The 23,411-nt window shown below is 37.8% G+C and overlaps 2 protein-coding genes across 6 annotated transcripts in view; both read left to right on the top strand.

Moving 5' to 3' along the window:
• Nucleotides 1-13,190, top strand: part of setdb1a (SET domain bifurcated histone lysine methyltransferase 1a) — a 17,718-nt gene extending 4,528 nt beyond the window's left edge. The window contains exons 8-21 of one of the 3 annotated variants that reach the window (XM_067412273.1): nt 718-791; nt 895-1,085; nt 1,704-1,884; nt 3,094-3,373; nt 3,443-3,677; nt 4,327-4,691; nt 5,573-5,689; nt 6,624-6,793; nt 6,874-7,101; nt 7,986-8,033; nt 8,976-9,074; nt 9,162-9,364; nt 9,487-9,575; nt 12,508-13,190. In XM_067412273.1, coding sequence (XP_067268374.1) covers nt 718-791; nt 895-1,085; nt 1,704-1,884; nt 3,094-3,373; nt 3,443-3,677; nt 4,327-4,691; nt 5,573-5,689; nt 6,624-6,793; nt 6,874-7,101; nt 7,986-8,033; nt 8,976-9,074; nt 9,162-9,364; nt 9,487-9,575; nt 12,508-12,625 — 2,398 coding nt within the window. In that variant the 3' untranslated portion in view covers nt 12,626-13,190. Of the gene's footprint in view, nt 1-717; nt 792-894; nt 1,086-1,703; nt 1,885-3,090; nt 3,374-3,442; nt 3,678-4,326; nt 4,692-5,572; nt 5,690-6,623; nt 6,794-6,873; nt 7,111-7,985; nt 8,034-8,975; nt 9,075-9,161; nt 9,365-9,486; nt 9,576-12,507 lie in introns of those variants that run through there. The other 2 variants (XM_067412272.1, XM_067412275.1) reach the window with 2 other exon arrangements.
• An 84-nt stretch (nt 13,191-13,274) lies between these two features.
• On the top strand, nt 13,275-23,211 carry clk2a (CDC-like kinase 2a). Of its 3 annotated transcripts, none has more exons than XM_067411862.1 (13): nt 13,275-13,402; nt 14,488-14,681; nt 16,404-16,671; nt 17,528-17,618; nt 18,536-18,602; nt 19,297-19,413; nt 19,853-20,019; nt 20,173-20,267; nt 20,407-20,536; nt 21,210-21,292; nt 21,662-21,741; nt 21,853-21,943; nt 22,317-23,210. In XM_067411862.1, exons 2-13 carry the CDS (start codon nt 14,488-14,490, stop codon nt 22,506-22,508), a joined length of 1,575 nt encoding a protein of 524 aa, XP_067267963.1. In that variant the 5' UTR covers nt 13,275-13,402; the 3' UTR covers nt 22,509-23,210. The 3 variants fall into 3 exon arrangements, with proteins under 3 accessions (XP_067267963.1, XP_067267964.1, XP_067267965.1); XM_067411863.1 differs by having other exon boundaries at nt 13,304-13,402; nt 14,485-14,681; nt 22,317-23,211; XM_067411864.1 differs by lacking the exons at nt 13,275-13,402; nt 14,488-14,681; nt 17,528-17,618 and having other exon boundaries at nt 16,533-16,671; nt 22,317-23,208.
• Nucleotides 23,212-23,411: the final 200 nt, after the last annotated feature.

Raw genomic sequence — 23,411 nt, 5'->3', positions numbered from 1 at the left:
CATTTACTCACTCTCATGTCATTCATACTAATCTATTTATTTGTTTGTGGAATACAAAAGGAAATAAGTATTTAGCCTGAGAAGTTTCAAAGTAGTTTCTTAGTGGTGAAATCAAATATTCATATTTATGCTCATAACTTTTGATGTGGTTGACTTATTTTCATGGGAGTCGTCTCCTTAGATTTCTGAATTCTTGAATATCTTATTCGCGAATATCTTCGAAACCGTTAGTCCGAACGAAATTAAACCACTGTAGGAAATTCAGAAACAGGTCGTTGGTTATACGTTAAAGCCCAAATGCCAAAATTTTGATAGTAAGTGGGGGGAACATTTTTTAAAAATCGTGCATTTATGTACTCGTACATGTCTATAACTTATTTATGGGCGCACACTGAGGACACATTAAAAAAGTTGTAAGATTGCACTTGTTGGTTGCACTATAACTGAACAAAATATTAAATTGCCACTAACTACAATAAAGTATATGAAATAAAATGCTATATTTTACTGCTGATTTTACTTTTTGCTCGCTTCTTTGTGCTTGGCTCCTTAATGGCTGCTTGCTGCTATATTTTTTTTATTAATTTTTTAATCAGTGCCTCATTTTTGTCTTGTAGATGCACTGCACTATACATGACATTTTTTTGTTTCTCAAAAACATTTGTTTCTCTAAAGATGAGTTGTTTCTCTAAAATTTTACTAAATGTTTTTTGTCAGGTTCATGGTGTTTTATGATGATGGCAAGGCAGCGTATCTGGCACTGCCAGACATTCATGTTGTCTGCAGACAAGGTAAGAGATTCTCTTTCAAACTCCGTTTCAGTCTTAGTTTAAGACTCCATGAAATCGCTTGACTTCTAGAAGTAAATTATGTTAACATTTGTTTTCTTTGCAGTGAGAAAGGTGTGGAGGGACATCGAGGATGAGGCATGTCGGTCGCAGGTGAAGGAATATCTCCGTGTGTATCCCAACCCCATTGCTGTGGTACTTCGCATAGGGCAAGACACCAGGGCAGTGCGAAATGACAAGTTTGAGTCCTGCACGGTGCTTCAGTTGGATGGCAGCCTGATCCAGATCTGCTTTAAGGTGAAATTGAGCCCGTTGTGTTGTTAGTTTTATTCTGTGAACCTAATTCTAACCTTTCATCTGAATCTTACAATTTAGTTCCTTAATACAAAGGGACATGAAAGTCAGTGGGTACTTCATGAGAATGTAACAGAATATTTCATAAAAATTTCTCACAGTAGCACAGTCAACTCCCTTGATAACCTCCACTGCCAGATTTTAGAAGATTCTGATCTTGGTGAATTTTATAGACTGTAGGGCAGTCGTGGCCTAATGCTGAGATAGTCAGACTGGTAACCCGAAGGTTACGGCTTTGATTCTCAAAACCAGCAAGAAATCACTGTGGTGCCCTTGAGCAAGGCAACCAACACCCAATCGGTCCCTGGGCGCCACAGCAAAATGGCTGCCCACTGCTCCAGGTGTGGGTGTGGGTGCGGGTGGGTGTGTGTGTGTGTGTGTTCACTACTCCTAAAGTGTGTGCACTGACTTGGATGTGTTAAATGCAGAGGACAAATTCCGAGTATGGGTTACCATACTTGGCCTTGACATGTATCATTGATTTTTACACGTCACTATAATACCAAAGGCCTGCCATTTTGATGCTGATAAATGTCGTTTTTGTTGCTGTTGTTTTTTCAGAAAGACAATCAAAAAGAGTGGATTTATAAAGGCTCAGACAAGTTGGAACACATTGTTAATATTAAGAAACGTCTTTCTAAAGAGAAACCACAACAAACTGCTCCACACAAGACTCAACAATCGCCTCAACAGAAATCGCTAGAAGCACCTCAACAGAAAACTCAACAGCCTGCTAAAACAGGTAGATTTTTTTTATGTTTGTGATTCATTCACTTTTCCTGTCTCTTGTATGTGCATTCCCAACTAGTCATTTCGGTATATTATTCAGTAATTTGGTATATTGCGATAATTAACGTGCACAATATTGTTATCTTGGGCACTTCAAAAAAGTGATACGTTTTTGCATTCATTAGAATCTGAATTTGATTTTTAGAATGCACATTAGCTTCTTTTCCAACAACCCATAACATTTTTCAGTACTGCATGTATGGTGTATAAAAACTAGGTCCACTTTTCGCATTGGTTTGAACAAGAACGAAAGACAGGCTAAATACAAATTCACTGTCTGCTAGTAGGTAAATCTTATGGATAAGAATAAATACAGTGGTTACCCCCGTACACAAAGCAGTGCTGCACAGCTGTCCCACCCACATGTCTCAGAGAAGAAATTCAGAACATTTTAACATTTTAATTTAATTAAATTAATTTTTTTGTATTCACTAATACAGTGTTTATCATATGACATCAAATACATAAATACTTAGACTTAATATTTTATTTTCAAACATTTCTTTACACTCTTTACATTTTACATTTTTACATTTTACATTTGGGTTAGTTCACCCAAAAATGAAATTTGTCAATTACTCACCCTCATGTCGTTCCAAACCCTCAAGCCTTTAGTTAATTTTCGGAACACAAGTTAAGATATTTTTGGTGAAATCCGAGAGCTTTCTGATCTCTCTATAGACAGCAATGTCATAACAAATTTCAAGGGCCAGAAAGGTTGTAAAGACATTGTTAAATTCATGTGCATGTCCATGTGACTACTCTTAATGTTATGAATGTCATTTTTGGGTGAACTAACCCTTTAACCTGGACTAAAACATGCCAGCCCAGAAAAGATTGCATGTGAATCGCAGATGAATCGCCTTCGATAATGAACGCGATATTGTGTGGCTTGTCAGTGATCTACGGCTCTGTCTATTAAATGGCGCTCCATTTGAAAGCAGGTGATGGCGATTTAGCGGTAATCAGGGAACCGGCTTTACTGATGAGATACGCGTGACAATCGCATGTGATATATCGGTCAGCCCTAACATATTGCTTGAAAATGTTCTGATTCTTTGAAGTTGTATTCTTTTGTACTTTAATCTGTTAAAAATGAGTTTATACATTGTGTATTTTATTGTATTAGTATAAATTACCAATTCTGTTTCTTGTTTAGCAGGAAATGCCATGCCTCAGCACAGCACAACTTCCTCCTCTACAAAAGTTGCCTCAGCAACTGTTACTTCAACGACTGTCACCTCAGCAGATGAGACTCCCGCACGCGTGACCCGACAATCCACAGTCGCCAAAACACCATCTATCTCCCCTCAAAATATCATGTCGGCAGCTTTCCAGCCGAAGGTCATCCTCCAGAAGTTGTCTAAGCTCTCGCTCGTCTTACCAGCTGATGGTGTGTCGAAGGGTAAATCTACTACAGCTGTCAGTACCTCAAATTTAAGGTGAGTAATGGGCTTGTCCTGGTTAAAAATGGGATGGTCTGGAATACTAACCTCCTCACTATATTCCAGAAGTGCAAAACGACCCGCCCCTGAAGAGGAAGAAGAGTATGTTTCTGAGGAAGAAGAGCATGTTTCAGAGCAAGAGCAGTGCAAGTCTATATACTTGTATCATCGCTGTTGTCCAGCATGTCTGGATGGGGTAAGACCGTCTCAGGCAGACATGCATCGTGGTCAAAATCCTCTTCTTATCCCATTGCTTTTTAAGTTTCGGAGAATGACTGCTCGGAGGCGCATCGATGGAAAGGTGGGTGGTGTTTGAGGAAGTTGATCCTTTTGCCATTCAACTATATTGGGTGTTCCATTTAAAAGTTTGGGTCGGTAAGATTTTTAAAATTCTTTTGCTGAACTACACAGCTTCTTTTTTCTTTTTCTTTTTCTTTTTTAAATAAAAAATGCAGGAATATTTTGAAATAGTATTACAATTCAAAATAACTGTTTTGTATTTTATAATATGTTTTGAAATGTAATTTAGTCCTGTGACGCAAAGCTGAATTTTCAGCATCATTACTCCAGTATTCAGTGTCACATGATCCTTCAGAAATCATTCTAATGTGCTGATTTGCTGCTCAAGAAATATTTCTTAGTATTATCAATGTTGAAAAAAGTTGTGCTGCTTAATATTTTTTTGGAAACCATTATACTTTTTTTTTTTCTCAGAATTCTTTGATGAATAGAAAGTTCAAAAGAACAGTGTTTATTTAAAATAGAAATATTTTGTAATATAATAAATGTCTTTAATGTCACTTTTGATCAATTTAGTGCCTGCTTGCTTATTAAAAGTATTAATTTCTTAAAAGATCTTACTGACCCCAGACTTTTGAACGGAGATGTTTCTCTATGGCAGCTACACATTATTTTTATTATCATAAATGTCTCCTTTTTGCTTTCTTTAGGTGTTTTTCCACATTTTTTATCGTTCTCCATGTGGACGGAGCCTGTGTGACATGCAGGAAGTTCAAGAATACCTGTTTGAAACACGATGTGATTTCCTCTTTCTGGAAATGTTTTGTATGGACCCATTTGTCCTTGTGAATCGTGCCCGACCCCCTTCCACATCAACTGGCCAGCCTCACCTCTACCTGCCGGACATCTCGGAGGGTAGGGAGGTGGTGCCAGTGCCCTGTGTTAATGAAGTGGACAATACACTTGCTCCTAATGTCACTTACACCAGAGACAGAAGTCCAGCCCCAGGTGTTAACATCAATACAAGCTTAGATTTCTTGATCGGCTGTGACTGCACAGATGGCTGTCGGGACAGGTATGTTCTTAGCAAATTAAAGGGATGTTTCAAGTTCAACTTCTGTCCTGGGGGGCCACTGTCCTGCAGAGTTTAACTCCAACCATAATCAAACACCTGAAAATGCAGTGTTTTTAAGATTACTAGAAAGTTTTTTTTATCAGGGTTGGAGCTAAACTCTGCTGAAGACAGTGGCCCTCCAGACTGAAGTTGCTGAAGTTGAAGTTTGATAATTTAGACACAGAAGTTTGTCTATGTATCTACCAGTACTAAACTAGTGTCGTCAAAAGTACCGACCGCGATACCAAGTCGGTACTGAAAGTTTAAAAATGCGACACTTAGAGTGCTACTTTGAGTGTATTCGTAAACACCTCTGATAGGCAGTTGTTCACACGCTCATCAGATATGTCTATGATTGGCTACAATGATCATTGCTTCAAAAACATGTTGTAAATAGACATCAATGATGCTCACGGAGCACTTACACAGATACACACAGAGCATTTCAAATGGTCCCGCTTTCAAAACGCTTCCATGTGCTTTCAAACACTTGCAAGTGCTGTCAAACGTTACTGTGCATTGATCATTGTTACCAATCACAGACATATCTGATGAGCGTACACAGTTGCTAATCAGAGGTGTTTACGAATCCCCTCAACAGCGCTCAAAGCCTATCATTTTTTAAATTTCGTACTAACTTGGTATCACGGTTGGTACTTTTGACAACACTACACTAAACATGCCTTCACAGATAAAATGTTTTTGTTGGATATAATGGATCAAGCATCAAAAAAGTTTGCCTTTAGGTTCCCAACAAGTCATAATTATTTGACTAATAAATTGCATTGAATTTTAAATTATGGATAACATTATTAAACGCATTGTATTTGTATGTGCAACAGGTCAAAGTGCGCATGCCACCAGCTGACCATTGAGGCCACGTCCTTATGTAGTGGCGGTCCAGTAGATGTTAGTGCTGGATACACACACAAGAGGTTGCCAACAAGCTTGCCAACAGGGTTAGAAACAACCTGTCTGTTTTTCTGTCTGTCTGATTCTTGTTTGATTGCAATGGAATTGCCTATCCAAACTCAGATGAAATGCATCATTGTTACAGTGTTCATTTTATTGACAAAAACATTCTAATCATGGTCTGATACAAGTCAATGCATAACTAGATACACTATCATTCAAATTTTATGGTCGCTGTCTTCTGCTCACCAAGGCTGCATTTATTTGATCAAAAATACAGTAAAACAGTAGTATTGTTAAATTTTATAATTTAAAATAATTGTTTTCTATTTTAATAATATATATTATAAAATGTTCTTTTTCCTGTGATCAAAGCTGAATTTTCAGCATCATTACTCCATGCTTCTGTGTCACATGATTCTTCAGAAATCATTCTAATATGCTGATTTGCTGCTCTAGAAATATTGTTTAAAATGGTTGTGCTGCTTAATATTTTTATTGGAACGTTTTTTTCCCCCTTTTTGATAAATAGAAAGTTAAGAAGTGTAAATGTTTTACTGACCCTTTTGATCAATTTAATGCATCCATAAGGATTAAAAAGAAAATCTTACCTCAACTTTGTTCAACACTTTTATTTTAGCAATAAAAACAAATACATTTTTCCTTATTAGTATGGTTTAATTTGTTCATCAAAGTTCACCAGCAAAGACATTGGTTAATAAAATGAGATTAAATACATAAAATATATTAGTGTTAACATATTTAGTTATTGTAGGTTTGTGTAATATTCTGAGTTTGCAATTCACTGTGTAAAATTGCCTTACTTATTTGAAAAACTCTGATATTTTGTATTAAATTTAAAAGTAGTGTCAAGTAATCTGATTGTGTAACTCGATAATGTAACCCCAACACTTAATGACATTACACTTATGTTTTCAAACACCCTCGCTCTTCTCTCTCACTCTCTTTCCATCTCTGTAGGGTATACGAGTGTAACTCTCTCTGCCGCTGTGACCCAAGAATGTGCAGCAACAGGCTGGTTCAGCACGGTATGCAGCTGCGGCTGGAGCTCTTCATGACACAGCACAAGGGATGGGGCATCCGCTGCAGAGATGATGTGGCCAAGGGCACATTTGTGTGCGTTTTCACTGGTAAGCAATCAGGCATTTGAACCAAAAACTTTTAGTCCAAAACAATTACTTCCTTACTACCTCCATCTTTCACCTCGCAGGTAAAATAGTAAACGAAGACAAAATGAATGAAGATGACACAGTGTCCGGCAATGAGTATTTGGCCAACCTTGACTTCATTGAGGGGGTGGAGAAACTAAAAGAGGGTTATGAGAGCGAGGCGTACAGCTCAGACACAGAGGTCGAAAGCAACAAGAAGACCATAACCATGAAAACAGGGCCTTTGTGGAAAAATACCCTCTACCAAGAAGACTCTAGCAGCGGTGAAGGTGTCTTGTGTGTGTAAATATTCAGCCTTAAAGGATTAGTCCACTTTTCAATAAAATTTTCCTGATAATTTACTCACCCTTATGTCATTCAAGATGTTCATGTCTTTCTTTCGTCAGTCGAAAAGAAATTAAGGTTTTTGATGAAAACATTCCAGGATTTTTCTCCATATAGTGGACTTCAATGGCCTCCAGATGGTTGAAGGTCAAAATTACAGTTTCAGTGCAGCTTCAAAGGGCTTTAAATGACACCAGACGAGGAATAAGGGTCTTATTTAGCGAAACGATCGGTCATTTTCTAAAAAAAAATACAACTGTATATGCTTTATAAACACAAAATATCGCCTTGAACGTACTTTTGGTTTCCGCATTCTTCAAAACGCTTACGCTGTATGTCCTACGCCTTTCTTATTCTACTCACGGAAAAAAACGAAACTGGTACCGCGTTCGTTCCATAAGTAGAGTAGGGAAGGCGTAGGACATACAGCGTAAGCGATATTTTGTGTTTATAAAGCATATACAGTTAATAGAAAATGACCGATCATTTCGCTAGATAAGACCCTTATTCCTCGTCTGGTATCATTTAAAGCCCTTTGAAGCTGAACTGAAACTGTAATTTTGACCTTCAACCGTTTAGAGGCCATTGAAGTCCACTATAGGGAGAATAATCCTGGAATGTTTTCATCAAAAACCTTAATTTCTTTTCGACTGACGAAAGAAAGCCATGAAGATCTTGGATGACATGGGGGTGAGTAAATTACCAGGAAAAGCTTGTTTAAAAGTGGACTAATCCTTTAAGACAAGTTAACATAACCAAGCAATTGTGTGTCATTTCACTTGAAAATGTTGCCACGTTTTTTTTTTGTTTTGTTTTTTCCCCCACATAGAAAGAGAAGAACCTATGGAGCTGGCCACAGAACAAGAGGAAATGGAAGGTAAGATTCAGTGTGATGATTCAGTTATACTGTAATGTTGAAGGTCTATAATTTAATGTTTAAAAAAATCAATTTCATAGAGACATCAGTGTTACTATCAGTGATACTGGCCTTCATTCATAAAAAGATGCCATTAAACTAATATACTGTCTTTAATTTATTTCTACATTAATTTGGAAAATTACCATGTAAAAATAGAAAAAATGTTTTGTTTTTTTTTTGTTTTTTTTTTCTCCAATTGACAGCACTATTTATTTTATTTCAATATATTAGTGTATAGGTTTAGTTAACGATACTAATCCTGGTTAGATCGAGGGTAAACCGTGCCTTGAATCATCCCATTTTGTATACTTTGCTGGTGATGAGGAAAGTACATATTAGTAATAACTAATGAGAGAGTGTGAAAGTTTAAGGCATACTATAGATATACATCATAAAATCTTGAGTCATAAAGTGTTGATATAGGCCCTATTGTTGCAAACTGTCTGCATGTGAGACATGACCTTAAAATTTACATATAATTTTAATTTCTGCATTTGACCGACACTTTTATCCATAGCAGCTTACATTGCATTCAAGTTTTTTCACATTTTTCAGTTCATGCATTCCCTTGGAATCTAACCCATGTCCTTGGCATTGCTAGCACCATGATTTACTGTATGAGCAACATGTAGCTTATAATTTTATTACGTCATCTCCGAAAACATTTAAATGCTCATGTAGCTGCTTTAGTTTTGTCTTTGATATAAGACTAATCCTAAATTCAATTTAGGATGTATAGTAAGCAAATTGGGATGCAGCCATGGACAATAAGTTGTATAGGTTGAAATCTAGCAACTTCCTTGGTGAGCACAAGAGGCTTCTTTCAAATCATTCATGTTGCTCTAATATGTTGCAAACTTACCTAATGTTTTTTTTGGCCTGTTCTCTTTACCTATTCAGTCTGTGATGAGTCCTTAGGCGAGACAAAACTATCCCATAAGCCACATGAAGCATCTAAAGATGCTCAGAAGAAAGTGACCAAACAATTAAGAGAGGACGGTCAGTTCTTATTTCTTAACCAATAACCATTATTCATTATTTTTTGCATTAAGCATTTCATTGGATTTCTGTAATTTGTGTCTCTAGGTCAAGAACCCTCAGGTCCAAAGCGTTGCTTTGCCATAAAGTCCTCCCAGAGAAGAGTAAAACCCCTAGAAACCATTGACGCACAAAATGAGAAAAAGAGGGCAGCTCTGCATTCCAACAACACCCGCAGACTGTTCAATGATGAGGACACCTGTTACATCATTGACGCAAGACAAGAGGGCAACCTAGGCCGCTACATCAATGTAAGCTAAACCCAGCCTTTCGTGATTGTAAATGTGCCAACAATGATACGAGTTTGTAATGAAAACTTTTGTTTTGTATAACTTTTATATTGTTTTATTGTTAATTCTGCCTCTCTCAACAGCATAGCTGCAGTCCTAATTTGTTTGTCCAGAACGTCTTTGTGGACACGCATGACCTCCGGTTCCCATGGGTGGCGTTCTTTGCCAGCAAGTCAGTGCCTTGATTCATACCAGCTTGATTATCTATTAATGAAGTGTATTGATATATTTAAAAATGAATGATCTTTGCCCAAGTTTTATTTGGGAACCCTAAATATTGATTTCATAACTGTTTTTGCAGTTATAGGATTAGTTCACTTTCAAATTAAAATTTCCTTATAATTTACTCACTTTTGTCATCCAAGATGTTCATGTCTTTATTTCTTCAGATGAAAAGAAATTAAGGTTTTTGATGAAAACATTCCAGGACTTTTCTCCATATAGTGGACTTCAATGGAGCCCAAATGGTTGAAGGTCAAAATTTCAGTTTACAGCGATCCCAGACAAGGAATAAGGGTCTTATCTAGAGAAACCATCGCTCATTTAAAAAAAAAAAAAAACAACCATAAACACTCATCTTGAGCTAGCTCTCTTCTTCTTCTCTATTAGAATTCTGGCAGTGTAGAAACTAAAGCAGAGTTCAGACTGCACGATTTTAAAAGTAGTCGGGTCACTGTTCTTTTCACACTGCATGACTATCTTGGCCAGCTCTCAGTCACTGCTGTGTTCACACTGCACGATGGATCGACGACAGAGGGTTTCACACTGCATGACTTTACAATAGGAAGAATCGCCGACAACTCTGTCTGGCACGCAAACTACGTTTCACAACCAAACACACGCGAAACGTGACAAGGAAACAACGCGATATCACGCGTTCAAGACCGGAGTTCTCGTGTGAGACTGGCTCTGCGTCTCAATCAGCTCCCTAGGTAGTGAATCAGTATATGAAAGTGAATGTGGCTGATACCCTCATCAGTGCCCTGACTACTGAACTAGGGAGCTGATTGAGACACACGGTGGGATTATTATTAAAAATAGTAGCCCGCAAGAAGCTTGAAATATGAATTGCCTGTGCGCTGATTTGCAGCGAAAACAACATAAATATAAATAAAAGAAGAATATGGAGAAGGAAATGTTTGGGGAGACTGTGGATTGTGTGTTCTACAAAGACAGTTGGAACTAAATAAATAACTTTTCAATGTGCTGCTGTTGCGGATGGTCAAGCAAATGTTTGTGCTTTGTTTTTGTTTGATGTAATTGTAATGTTTATCTGAAACGAAGACATGCTTGCTGATATTGTGGTCTATAACTCCTCCCCGAACTCCCCGCTGTTCTGTATTTGCTCTCTCATTGGCTGTCGGTCATCGCCGATATAGTTTTCAGTCAGAACACTTTTCACACTGCATGATTTTGAATCGCCGACAGGTCCAGATATTTAGCATGCCAAATATCTCACGGGTGTCGGCGACTCGTCGGCGATTCTCTCATATCGCGTCTTTGCTCATTCACACTGCGTGATTGTCACTCACGCAGTGTGAATGAGCAAGTGACAATCACGCAGTGTGAATGAGCAAAGACGCGATATGAGAGAATCGCCGACGAGTCGCCGACACCCGTGAGATATTTGGCATGCTAAATATCTGGACCTGTCGGCGATTCAAAATCATGCAGTGTGAAAAGTGTTCTGACTGAAAACTATATCGGCGATGACCGACAGTGAGCACCGATTTGCCTGTGATTTCGGGCATTTGTCGGCGATTTCTCAAAACCTGTCGGCGAGCCAAAATCGGGGCTAAAATCGTGCAGTCTGAACTCGGTTTAAGTGTATTACTGCCCTCCACAGGTCAAAGTTTGAACTAAATTGTCTTATACAATATGGTAGTGCAAGTATATAACAATTTAGTTCAAACTTTGACCTATGGAGGGCAGTAATACACTTTCTACACTGCCAGAATTCTAATAAAGAAGAAAGTGCCAGAATTTGAAGGTGAACTAATCCTTTTAAGGATTAGTTAACTTAAAATGAAAATTACCCTTTAGCTTTACTCACCCTCAAGCCATCCTATGTGTATATGACTTTCTTCTTTGTGATGAACACAAGTTATATTAATAAATATCCTGATGTGTCCAAGCTTTATAATGGCAGCGAATGGGGACAACAAGCTTGAAGCGCAAAGTGCATGCGATGCATTTGTGTAAGAAAAATATCCATGTCTAGTTATAAAATAAAATATCTATCTTCTGCCAGACTGCCTTCCATATTCAACTTAAAAAAAAAAAAAAAAATCATAAAACCGCTTTTTTCAGACGTTGAATATGGAAGGCGGTCTGGTGGAAGATAGATATTTACCCTCCCAGAGCCATGTGGAGCATGTTTATAATGGATGGATGCACTTTCTTAAGCTTCAAACTCTTAGCTTATTATAAAGCTTGGATGTGTCAGGATAATTATTAATATAACTCAGCCAGTCATGTACACCTAAGATGGCTTGAGGGTGAGTAAATCTTGGGGTAATTTTCATTTTAAAGTGAATGAAAAATGTGTGTTTTTTAAAAGTTAATTCTTTTAACTTGAGCGGCTTGTTTTTAGAACGTGCGTCATGCGTGAGACGCGGCAAAAGACGCAAGGTCAAACGCATCCGTCTAGTGCATGTTTACATGGAAAAACAATGGAAAACGCTTCCTGTGCGAATGGTTCCTCAGGGCTGGTTAACACAGAATGCGTAACAGTCAGAAACCCTTTACCTAGCATGTGTCTAGAGATGCGTTTTTTAAAAATGTTCAACTTCTTTTGTCAGGGGCCATTCTTACAGTGTATTTTGGCAGTTAAAAACACGAGATACAAGACCGTGGAATAGAAAAACACAAGGTCTAGAGAGCTTTGCAAAATGTTTTCATAGAAAAACAATGGAAATGTAGCACAGTGAAAATGCATTCTGTGTGAACAGCCCCTGTGCTTTGTTTATATAAACTGAAAAGGTAAAGCAGTGGAATGGTATTATGCTTTCTGTGTAAAAAGCCCCTTAGCCATGTATTAATCGCCTTGCAGACAAGAATCTTAATGTGTTTGTATCCCATTTTTCCTTCCTTCTCTTTATCAGGCGCATCAGGGCAGGTACGGAGCTGACGTGGGACTATAACTATGAGGTGGGCAGTGTGGAGGGGAAGGTTCTGCTCTGCTGCTGTGGCTCATTGCGCTGCACAGGAAGACTGCTCTGATCTGCCCCTTTCAACAACACTAAAGCTTTCACTAAAGTGTGGGTGTTGTACACTTTCATCAGCCTATCAGAAATGTAGTTGTGGCACTGTTCTGGAAGAGCATTCTAACTATATGACCCATTGAATATGAAAAGTATAATACAATATATTAAACTTTGTGTTTTGTTTGTTTTTACTGTTTTTAACCTCTACACGAAATGTGAATATTCTTGTATTCATGTGTAAATAAAATTTGCAAATATCAAAAACTACTTTTCTTGTAAGATTTGTCTTCTATTTTTGGGTCAAATGTATTTAGAATAAGTATGCATTGGAAAACAAAGCTGGATATGAACAATACCATTAAAATAATAAGCAATTATAAAATAACTTATACTATGTTACTCTTACCGTAGTATCAACCAAAATGACTGCAATTATTACTACTGTAAAATCATAATTTAATCTTCAAATACAAAAAAAAAAAACTTTCCGTATTATATTTATGTGTGTATTTTCTTTTTGTGCAGACACTGGTGGCTATTGTTTAACTATGTTTGTGTAAATAAACTTTAACACGGCACATTCTTTGTGGATTATCATTACGGAATAAATAGCGCACTGTTCACGTTGAGTGTGCAAATGGCACGCGCGCGCATAAAGAAGCAGCTTTTGGAGGAGGGACCGGAAGTAGTTTTTTTTCTTCACTGTTTAATTGGGCTTGAGTGAGAAATTTGTAGCTGAAGCGTCAACACGGATTTTCTTTGGGATAAACGGACAGGGCTGGCTGCTAAAACGGTGATTACAACACATTATTTTACTCTCTGTTACTTCTTGCTCCTATCTCAGCCGAAAACCCGAGGAACGAGCGTTTGAGAAATGGAGATTAGAAGATCTCAAAATGGCCGTCGACGCGCATAGCAGCTAGTCAGCGAAAAAAAAAAGATAATATTTATCTTTCGTTTTCAAACGTTGCGACACCATGTCATGTATCGACCTTGCCGCACGAATTTTAGTTAAACAATAGATACGGTTAATATATGACGTTTTTGGTGTTACACTGCAAAAGAAACGGGGGTTCAAAACAACAACAACAACTTTAGCTAGTTGGTGAGAAATGTATTTGTTCCTGCAGAAATGTCGTTTTTCTTTTTATAATGCATAATAAACATCTGTATATCTGATTACATTTATCTATATAATATAGTTAATTTCGAGTTATTGAATATTTTTATATTTGTTACGTCTTGGTCTGCGGTTTCTCTGCTAAATATAGAAGTTGGCTCAAATAACTGGATCTTGATACAGTTTGGGGCAGAATTTCTCCATGAATGTATTTTAAATGTCTACTTTTCAGATTATAAATACTCTCTAATACATTTACATGTTATTTAAATAATTTTCTTTACTTTTTTTCTCTAAATTACAGAAATTATATCCCACCCCCTTATGTTTTATAGCAAAAAACATATATATTATGCAAAATACCCCACCATATATAATATATATATATATATATATATATATATATATATGTGTATATGTATATAATTACACACACACATCCATCCTTGATGAATGAAAAATATTTAAAAAGTTTAAGCTTGTTTTCCACGCAGACTTGAATGGTTTGTATGACAGTAACAACATATGTGTCAACCATACAAAAGAAAATAATGTGTTTTAAAGTTTAAATTAAAATCTCAGACTTCCTCATGGTAAAATTGTTCTCCAAATGTTTTTAACACCTGTTCTAGACCTGCCTCTTTAAAGTGTCAACATATGGGCAGCCATTTGGCTTGTTCCTTCATGGCAGTAATAAGACTAAAGTAAGGTTTTGTGAAGTCGTTGCATTTAATTTCTCTTTGATGTGTCTTAAGCAGATGCCACACTCCAGACGGTACCCGTCCTCGGAGAGGGCCAGCCACAGCAGCTACCAAGATCGTTATCGGGACAGAGACAGAGAGCGGGGGAGAAAACCTCGGCATCGCCGTTCGCCGACATTCTCCTCCAGTAGTGAACGTGAGAGGAGAGGGAGAGGACACAGGCAGGATGCCGGCTATGCTCGATCCAGGAGGTATGATCGTTTTTTCTTGATTATTTTCTATTTATTTTTTTCTTCAGTGAAATATTACAATAGCAATATTTCCTTTTATAATGATGTCAATATACAATCACAGCTCTACAAACAACCACAGCAAACATGAAGCTTTTTTTAAAATCACAATTTCCCCCCTGAAATAGTACAGCCTGATCAGTTATGTCTAATAATGTATAGTAAGTTTATTGCATTTAGTACTAGAAACTTGACATGAACAAAGTCAATAGTTCCTTGGCCTCTTTTCTTTTTGGATTGCACATGAATCATTTCTGAAGTTTGAATTTCCTCAGTTTGTATGTAATGTTCGATATTAACTTTTAAACACTTTAGTTTTCTTCTAATGTACAGTACAGTCCAAAAGTTTGGAACCACTAAGATTTTTAATGTTTTTAAAAGAAGTTTCGTCTGCTCACCAAGGCTACATTTTATTTAATTGAAAATACATTAAAAACAGTAATATTGTGAAATATTATTACAATTTTTAAAATAACTGTTTTCTATTTGAATATATTTCACAAAGTAATTTATTCCTGTGATGGCAAACCTGAATTTTCAGCATCATTACTCCAGTCTTCAGTGTCACATGATCCTTCAGAAATCATTCTAATATGCTGATTTGCTGCTCAAGAAACATTTAATGTGTACAATTGTACAAAATATTTGTGTACAATATTTTTTTTCAGGATTATTTGATGAATAGAAAGTTCAAAAGAACAGTGCTTATCTGAAATCTAATCTTTTGTAACATTATAAATGTCTTTACTGCCACTTTTGATTGATTTAATGCGTCCTTGCTGAATAAAAGTATTCATTTCTTTAATTTCTTTTCAAAAAAATAAAAATTCTTACTGACCCCAAACTTTTGAACGGAGTGTATAATGCTACAGGAGCTTTGTATTTCAGATAAATGCTGTTCTTTTGAACTTTCTATTCATCAGGGAATCCTGAAAAAAAATGTTTTCAACATTGAAAATAATTATAGATGTTTATTGAGCAGCAAATCGGCATATTAGAATGATTTCTAAAGGATCATGTGACACTGAAGACTGGAGTAATGATGCTGAAAATTCAGCTTTGCATCACAGGAATAAATTTGTCAAATATATTTAAATAGTACACAGTTATTTTAAATTGTAATAATATTTCACAATATTACAGTTTTTTTACTGTATTTTTAATTAAATAAATGTAGCCTTGGTGAGCAGACAAACTTCTTTTAAAAACATTAAAAATCTTAGTGGTTCCAAACTTTTGGACTGTACTGTACATTGCAGCATTTCCTCTTTTCTCACAGTGTCTGTAAGGCTGGGCGATATGTAAAAAAAATATATTTTTTAAAATTTTAGATTTATTATATATAATTATTTTATTATTTTAGACCATAGGGCTTGCATTATGCAAATTTGTTGCATCATTATTTAGGTACGTAACAGGAAGTAAGACTGGAATTGCTGATGACTCTTATCAGCAGTTGAGAATCAATTCTTTTCTTTTAGGAGACAATAACTTTACTACCGTTTACTTTAGGGGCACAAACCTTTGATGACATGGAAAGTCTTCGTTCATTTTGGGGTGTCGGCTCTAATGTTTTATTACAATATTTTAATGATTATTAATTAAATACCAGGAAGTAAGCAATGGTAACTTGGAAGGATCATTGTTTCTGTAAGTGATTCTATGGTATATCGCACTTTCCAGCTACGACAACCGCTCTTCAGACCGCAGGCCATACGACAGACACTACGGCGAGAGCCATCGGCGCCTGGACCACAGCCGGGAACGGGACAGGGATCGCGACAGGGAACACAGGACGCCGAGCAACTACTACTCCCGCGACGCCTCGCCCAGCTTCGACTTCCGACGGGGCCGCGATCGGGACCGCGAGGACTCGTACCGGAGGAAAGGCAGCAGGCGTAAGCACAAACGAAGGCGGCGTAGAACCAGGTCCTATAGCCCATCCTCCTCGGTGAGTACTTCAATACCCGAGCCTGCTCTTTCCCACCCCCAAATCCCTTCTTCTCTCTCTACCTCTACACGCTCCTGTCTCTCTTTCTCCATAACGCTTTTCTTTTCCACAGCCCCAGGATTTGGTAAGTATGAACTCTTTTGTTTTATGTTCTTCTTTTTGTTGACATTTTGTCTTTTTTAATAGTGATAGTCTAAGTCTAGGCTTTCAGTGTTTATTATCGAATTGGCCCAACTGTAACATTATAGTGAGACTCAATGCAGTAGACATTAATGTAAATATAAGTAGTAAATGTTTGTGGGAAAGCCTCTGTAATATCTCATAACTCTCATCCATTCTTTTTCTTGCTCTATCTACACGCCTATATAACTCTTTCACAGTTTGTTTTTATGAAAACATGCAAAGTTGCTCCATAATTTCAGCTCTTTAATTTTATTTCCAGTCTCTCAGTAGAGCAACCTGTTTCTTTTGTCATGTTGTGAATTAGCAATGCCTTCACTCATGTGCTCTTCTATGAGTAAATGTTGATGCAGGTTGCTTTTTGTGACTTTTTGTCAGGGTTGCTAGGCAGAGGGATGAGGGGGAGTTTGAAAGCAAGCAAGAAGGGAGGGGTAAAATGTTATCTTTGACTTGATCCCTTGCACTATATCCCTATCGTTATATATATCTCCTCACGTGGTGTCATACGATTCGCCCCATGACCACCAAACTACCTACAACAACTACAACACTGCTCATCTTCGTCGCCGTGGCTACGGCTGCCCCCCTCCACTCTCCCCGCTCCGCCCACCTCCCCTCCTCCCTCTGCGGTCGTGGCGTGACCTCTGACCTGTGACCCTGGCCGGGGCCGAAGCAGCGGAGTGACAGCGGGACACGGGCACTGTGTGTGAGGGACGACGAGGAGGGTCACCTGATCTGTCGGAGTGGCGACGTCCTGCAAGAGAGATGTACACACTGCCACTACTACTACTCCTCTACTCCTATATCGTAACCTTTCTCCCTATCAGTACCAGCACACAGCAGACACACACAGGGGAGGGCAGGAGGTCATGATCATGATGTTGGTGGTGATGATGATGCTGCCATAGAATGTTCTCCCCTTTTGCCGAAACAGGCAAGGGGGAAGGCATGTCGAACATGTCATTAGTAGCTCCTTTTTTATTCTTTTCAGTGGGGATGGGGTGTTTGTATTGCTGTGTAGAAGTATTATGATCCTTTTTAATTCCTGACTGCCAGGTTCCCAGATTTAGCTTTTTCCAGTCTCCGTAATGTCCCATATTATTATTATTATTATTATTATTATTATTATTATTATTATTAATGTCCCAAGGTTATTCACATTACCCCTACATCGTATGCTGTCAATCATTTCGATTTATTCGATTTTGATTGCTCTGTGACATGCAGATATTTCCATAGGTATTATACATGTCATTTTTCATAGTCGTTAAATAGTCGTTTTAGTTTTCGAATTAGCTTTAAGCAGTCCTGTTGTTTTAAAATCCCTGTTAATTTTTTATCTATTAGCGGTCCTTCTGCGTCGGACCTACATAAGTCTGTTTTTCGTATCTTTTTTTTTTTTTTTTTTTTTTTTATAAAAGCAGACCATTTTTGTTGTTGAGAAAACATGCGTTTTTTTTTCCAAACATGTTTACTTTATTCCTTTCATCGAGAGTGTGCGTATTGACTCTTGTCGTTTTTTTTTTTTTTTTTTTTAACCTGAATAGATAGTCACAGTTAACATTAAAAATGTGATTCTAGGAAACTTGTTTAGGATTTCTCTTTAAATGCGCTGTCTAATTTAAGCTCTTTACATTTCCCCTCCCCTTTTCTCTACGTCTTTTTCCCTGTATTTGTCTCTTAGATGAGATTGTCAGCACTTTGGGCGAGGGCACCTTCGGGAGGGTGATGCAATGTATTGATCATCGCAGGTGAGCGTCGTCGCTTAGCGACCAATCAGCTGCTTTATTACAAAACCAACATGAACTTCAAACAAAATGTTTCTTTGTCTAGTTGTTGGGCTGAAAAAGATCTGCTCTGGGAGGTAAAAATGTACAATTATTACAGGTAGCAAGAAAGGCCAAGGGTTTATAGGTTTGTGTCCTGTAAGAAAATATTCAGAGAAATAAGGACTATCCCAGCTCTCAACAGAGGTTTAGGGCTTTTATTGATCTATAATCAGCATTTTTGCAATTTATCAGTTTTACTTGTCACCCTACAACAGACAAATCTAAACACTGTCAATCTTATTTTCCAATGCAGAAGTAAGGTATTTCTTGTGATTTCAGATTCATTAGCCTCTATAGGTAAATAACTAGAGCTATTGCAAAGTGCAGTAAATGGTAAAACTATTGCTCTACAAACCAGTGTGTTTGCTTATGATAATAAGTTAAAATAATATAAGGAATACCAGTTTACACTATCAAGAAGCTGTTTTTGTGTGGCTGACAATGGAAGCCTTGCACATTCAAGGTTAAAATGGCTGTGCTCGCTAACGTGGATGGACCCATACATGTAGTTAATTCCTTTGATTGCAGGGTTGAATACATGTATTCAGTTAGGGAGCTATCTTACAGATAATTGAACACTGCAATGTTTAAACTAATGCTCTTCTGCTTGGTTAAGGGGTGGAGCACATGTCGCTCTGAAGATCATCAAAAATGTGGAAAAGTACAAAGAGGCTGCCCGGCTGGAGATCAACGTCCTGGAAAGAATCAATGAAAAGGATCCTGAGAATAAGAAGTGAGTTGACAGCAGAATGAAAATGAAAGTGAAAGTTACATGTTAAGGCCAAATATGGTAACCCATACATGGAATTTGTCCTCTGCATTTAACCCATCCAAGTCAGTGCACACACTTTAGGAGTAGTGAGTTGTGAACACACACACGCACACACACACACCTCTGGAGCAGTGGGCAGCCATTTTGCTGTGGCATCTATGGAGTGATTGGAGGTTAGGAGCCTTGCTCAAGGGCAACTCGGTCATTTCCTGCCGGAATTGAGAATCAAACCCTCACTTTCTAACCATTAGGCCACAAATGCCCCATAAATTAGCACATTTTTGAGGAATTGTATATGAAGTACTTTTACCTCAAAATAGACCAAAAACAACTAAATTGATAACTTGCTTACAAAATTTCACTTTTTAACTTGTCTACTTTTCTCTTTCTCGATTCTTAGTCTGTGTGTGCAGATGTTTGACTGGTTCGACTATCATGGCCATATGTGTATCAGTTTTGAGCTCTTGGCTCTCAGTACTTTTGATTTCCTCAAAGAAAACAATTACCTGCCCTACTCCATCAGCCAAGTGCGTCATATGGCCTACCAGATCTGCCTGGCTGTCAAATGTAAGTGAACATTCTAGTAAGGATCAGTGTGTCTGTTTTCTTTGTTTTTGTTTTTCCCCCCCCACAAATTATGCAAAGGTTGGACTCCATTTGCCATGTTTTAAAGGGCCAGTTCTGCAGTTCATAGTATTGTGGTCTGTTTCTCCTCTGCAGTTTTGCATGAAAACAAACTGACCCACACAGATCTGAAACCAGAGAACATTCTCTTTGTCAACTCTGACTTCACAATCACATACAATGTGGAAAAGGTGATGAAAGAGTTTGTCATTAGCTTTTAAATAAACCAAATGTTTTTGTATGTTAACATATTAGTATCAGCTATTGGAAAACACATTAGTTGTCCACTAAAGGAAATGCATATTAATTGACTCTTTCTCTCTGAGGTAGAAGCGAGACGAGCGTACTGTGAAGAGCACAGCAGTGAGGGTGGTGGATTTTGGTAGTGCTACATTTGACCATGAGCACCACAGCACCATCGTTTCTACCAGGCATTACAGAGCACCTGAAGTTATTCTAGGTAAGGGCAATCATGCCTTGTGACTGACCAAACAGCATGTATTTTAGCAGTACACATTATCCCGAATTTGAAATATAATAACTCTTGTTATTAGCATGAAACGAGACTAGTTGAGGCACAGGACTAGATGGGGTTAATCGCTGCAGCAACACAGCATATTAGCTTCTTCCTTTCCACCACAAGGAATTTAATTAGAGTCAGTGACTTCATTCAGCAGACTGCAGGGAATCGTCCAACGTAAGATTGGTTGCCATGAAAGCTGATACCCAACCTTAATCTGTTATGAAATGTTCTGCATGTTGCTTTGCTGTTAATATAAATGGGCTGTTATTTAGAAGTGCACTAGTGTTCAAAGTAAGATTTTTAAATGATTTATAAAGTCTCTTATGATAACCAATGGTATTATTGTGAAATAATATTATTAAAATGTAAAAACTCATTTCCATTTTAATATTTGTTAAATTCCTGTGAAGGCAAAGCTGAATTTTCAGCATCATTACTCTGTGTTTTTGACTACCTCTGGAAGTAGTTGTAAGTGGATAGGCTCAAACATTTTTAGACCCTGTTTACACGTCGTCCACTCATTATCCGATTGCACCAAAACGCATCTTAATACTAGGTGGAAACAGGGCCTGTAACTCTAAACAGTGTACCAAATTGTTTTGCCTTGCAGAATTGGGCTGGAGTCAGCCGTGTGACGTGTGGAGTATAGGCTGCATCCTCTTCGAGTACTACCTCGGCTTTACACTCTTCCAGGTACAAAATCCAACTCCGCTACTTCCTTTTTCGTACCACTTTTCTGAGTCATGACAGCAGGTCTACACAGCCACTCTTGTTTATATTTACTAAGCAGCTTAAGATCAAGCAGAATCTGACCAAAGGGTCACAGGTGTCCACGCACGCACATTGAAGCCAGACACCTGCCGTTCACCCTTTGACCTCAGATGAGCTCACTAATGCCCTCTCTTTCTCATGCACACACAGAGCTCACTGTATAGGAACATATGTCATGCCTGCATTGTAAATCGTGGCAAAAATGTGTTTCTAAACAGTCTAATATGTGTATCGACTAAGTAATGTTCATCCATACTAATTTTGTTGTTCTTTTTTTGATCTGATTTTCAGACTCATGATAATCGGGAGCATTTAGCCATGATGGAGAGAATTTTGGGCCCTGTTCCTTCCCGAATGATTCGCAAGACTAGGTACATTTTTGACACTCTTAACTGGGATTCAAAGTATAGTTTCCACGTCAATCGTGCTTGTATGTGCAGCATGTTGAGCATCTAAAATGATGATTTCTGATCACCACACAGGAAACAGAAATACTTTTATCGTGGACGCCTGGACTGGGACGAGAACTCTTCAGCGGGAAGATACGTCAGAGAAAACTGCAAACCTTTACGGGTAAGTAACAGACTGGTGTGTATATAAATATAAAATATAATTTTTTTAATTCTAGTCAAAAGTTTGGGGCAAGGCTGCATTAATTTGATGATAAATACTTTAGAAACTACTTTTGATTTTTAAGTTATATTTAAGAGTTATGACATTCTATCATTTTGTAACATTTTAATTTATCCTTGTAATTCTACATGTAAAAAGGTTTTTTTTTTTTTTTTTTTTATTCACATTTCAGACATGTAAATGAGTTTGCCTTCAAAGTGAATATAGTCAAGAGTAATGGATATAAAATGTATTTTTGAATGTTTGTGAATGTGGGCAGCCATATGTTAATGTATGTACAATAATGTTCATCCTCTCTCTCTCTCTCTCACAGAGATATCTTCTATCAGAAGCTGAAGAGCATCATCAGCTGTTCGATCTGATCGAGGCCATGCTGGAGTATGAGCCCACGAAGCGTCTCACTCTCGCTGCGGCCCTGAGGCATCCTTTCTTTCAGAGCACCATCAGCAGCGCTGACCAGAGCGCAGGCAAGAGCTGGGAGGGAAACCGCGACATCAGCCGGTGACAATGATTCATCTTCAACCAAACGTCTCTGTCTTACGCCAAAAAAACTCGAGGACTCGCATGCCAAGAGAGTTGTGGAGCTGAACTGACATTGAGTAAAGTTTTATAGTGCAAGAGAACCTAATGAAGCAGGTGCACAGCATATGATTTCTCGATCATCTTCCCATAATGTGAGAACCATGCGCAGCAGGAGAATGTGAGGAACTTGGCACATCTAAAAGATGCTTGATTGGACTTTCTGAGGGTTGTTGAGTTAATATACCCTCCCAAGTTCAGTTCTTCCAGCCAACTGTGGCTAATGGTTTTTGTGGACAGCCATAAGTGGTGGGGGGAAAAGGCATTAATGTAACACTCCATTTTGGAAAATAGCTGACAAACAAGCATCACTGTTACAATATAATTATTTATCGGGAGAATACGTTTTGTGCATTTTGGCCCTGAGCTGATAATCGCAAATGCATTGCGACACTGTTTGTATTCAGTTCAATTTAAACCAAGTAACAGAGCAGCAGTGTTCTGGTGATTGTGTCCCTCAACTCGTTTACAGTATTTATTTAGTTAACCGGACGTCTCCTTTTTTGTGTGTTTGTATGGATTTGATTATAAATGTGTAAATATGAATAAACATGTTGTGACTATAGAATAAAGAGCTTGTCTGTTTGCTTGCTGTGAATGTTTTCACAGCGGCTTTTCAGGCAAAATGTTTTTACAATCAAAATTCTTGTCAAGTCATTTCTATATCGACTGTGTGCATATGATATTCTATGCTGATATGAATTAAACATTTGGCACTTAATTGGGCATTAGTGCAGTGCTTTAATCACTGCACTAAGAGTTTAATGCTATAAAACTGTCTTCTGCCATAATCATTCTTTACAGATAAGGAAAGACAGAAAACATAGAA

This window comes from Chanodichthys erythropterus, chromosome 15 (genome assembly GCF_024489055.1).
Source record: "Chanodichthys erythropterus isolate Z2021 chromosome 15, ASM2448905v1, whole genome shotgun sequence".
Classification (NCBI taxonomy): Eukaryota; Metazoa; Chordata; class Actinopteri; order Cypriniformes; family Xenocyprididae; genus Chanodichthys; species Chanodichthys erythropterus.
The sequence above is the reverse complement of the archived record's forward strand: the minus strand, read 5'-3'. Positions and strand labels throughout refer to the sequence as shown.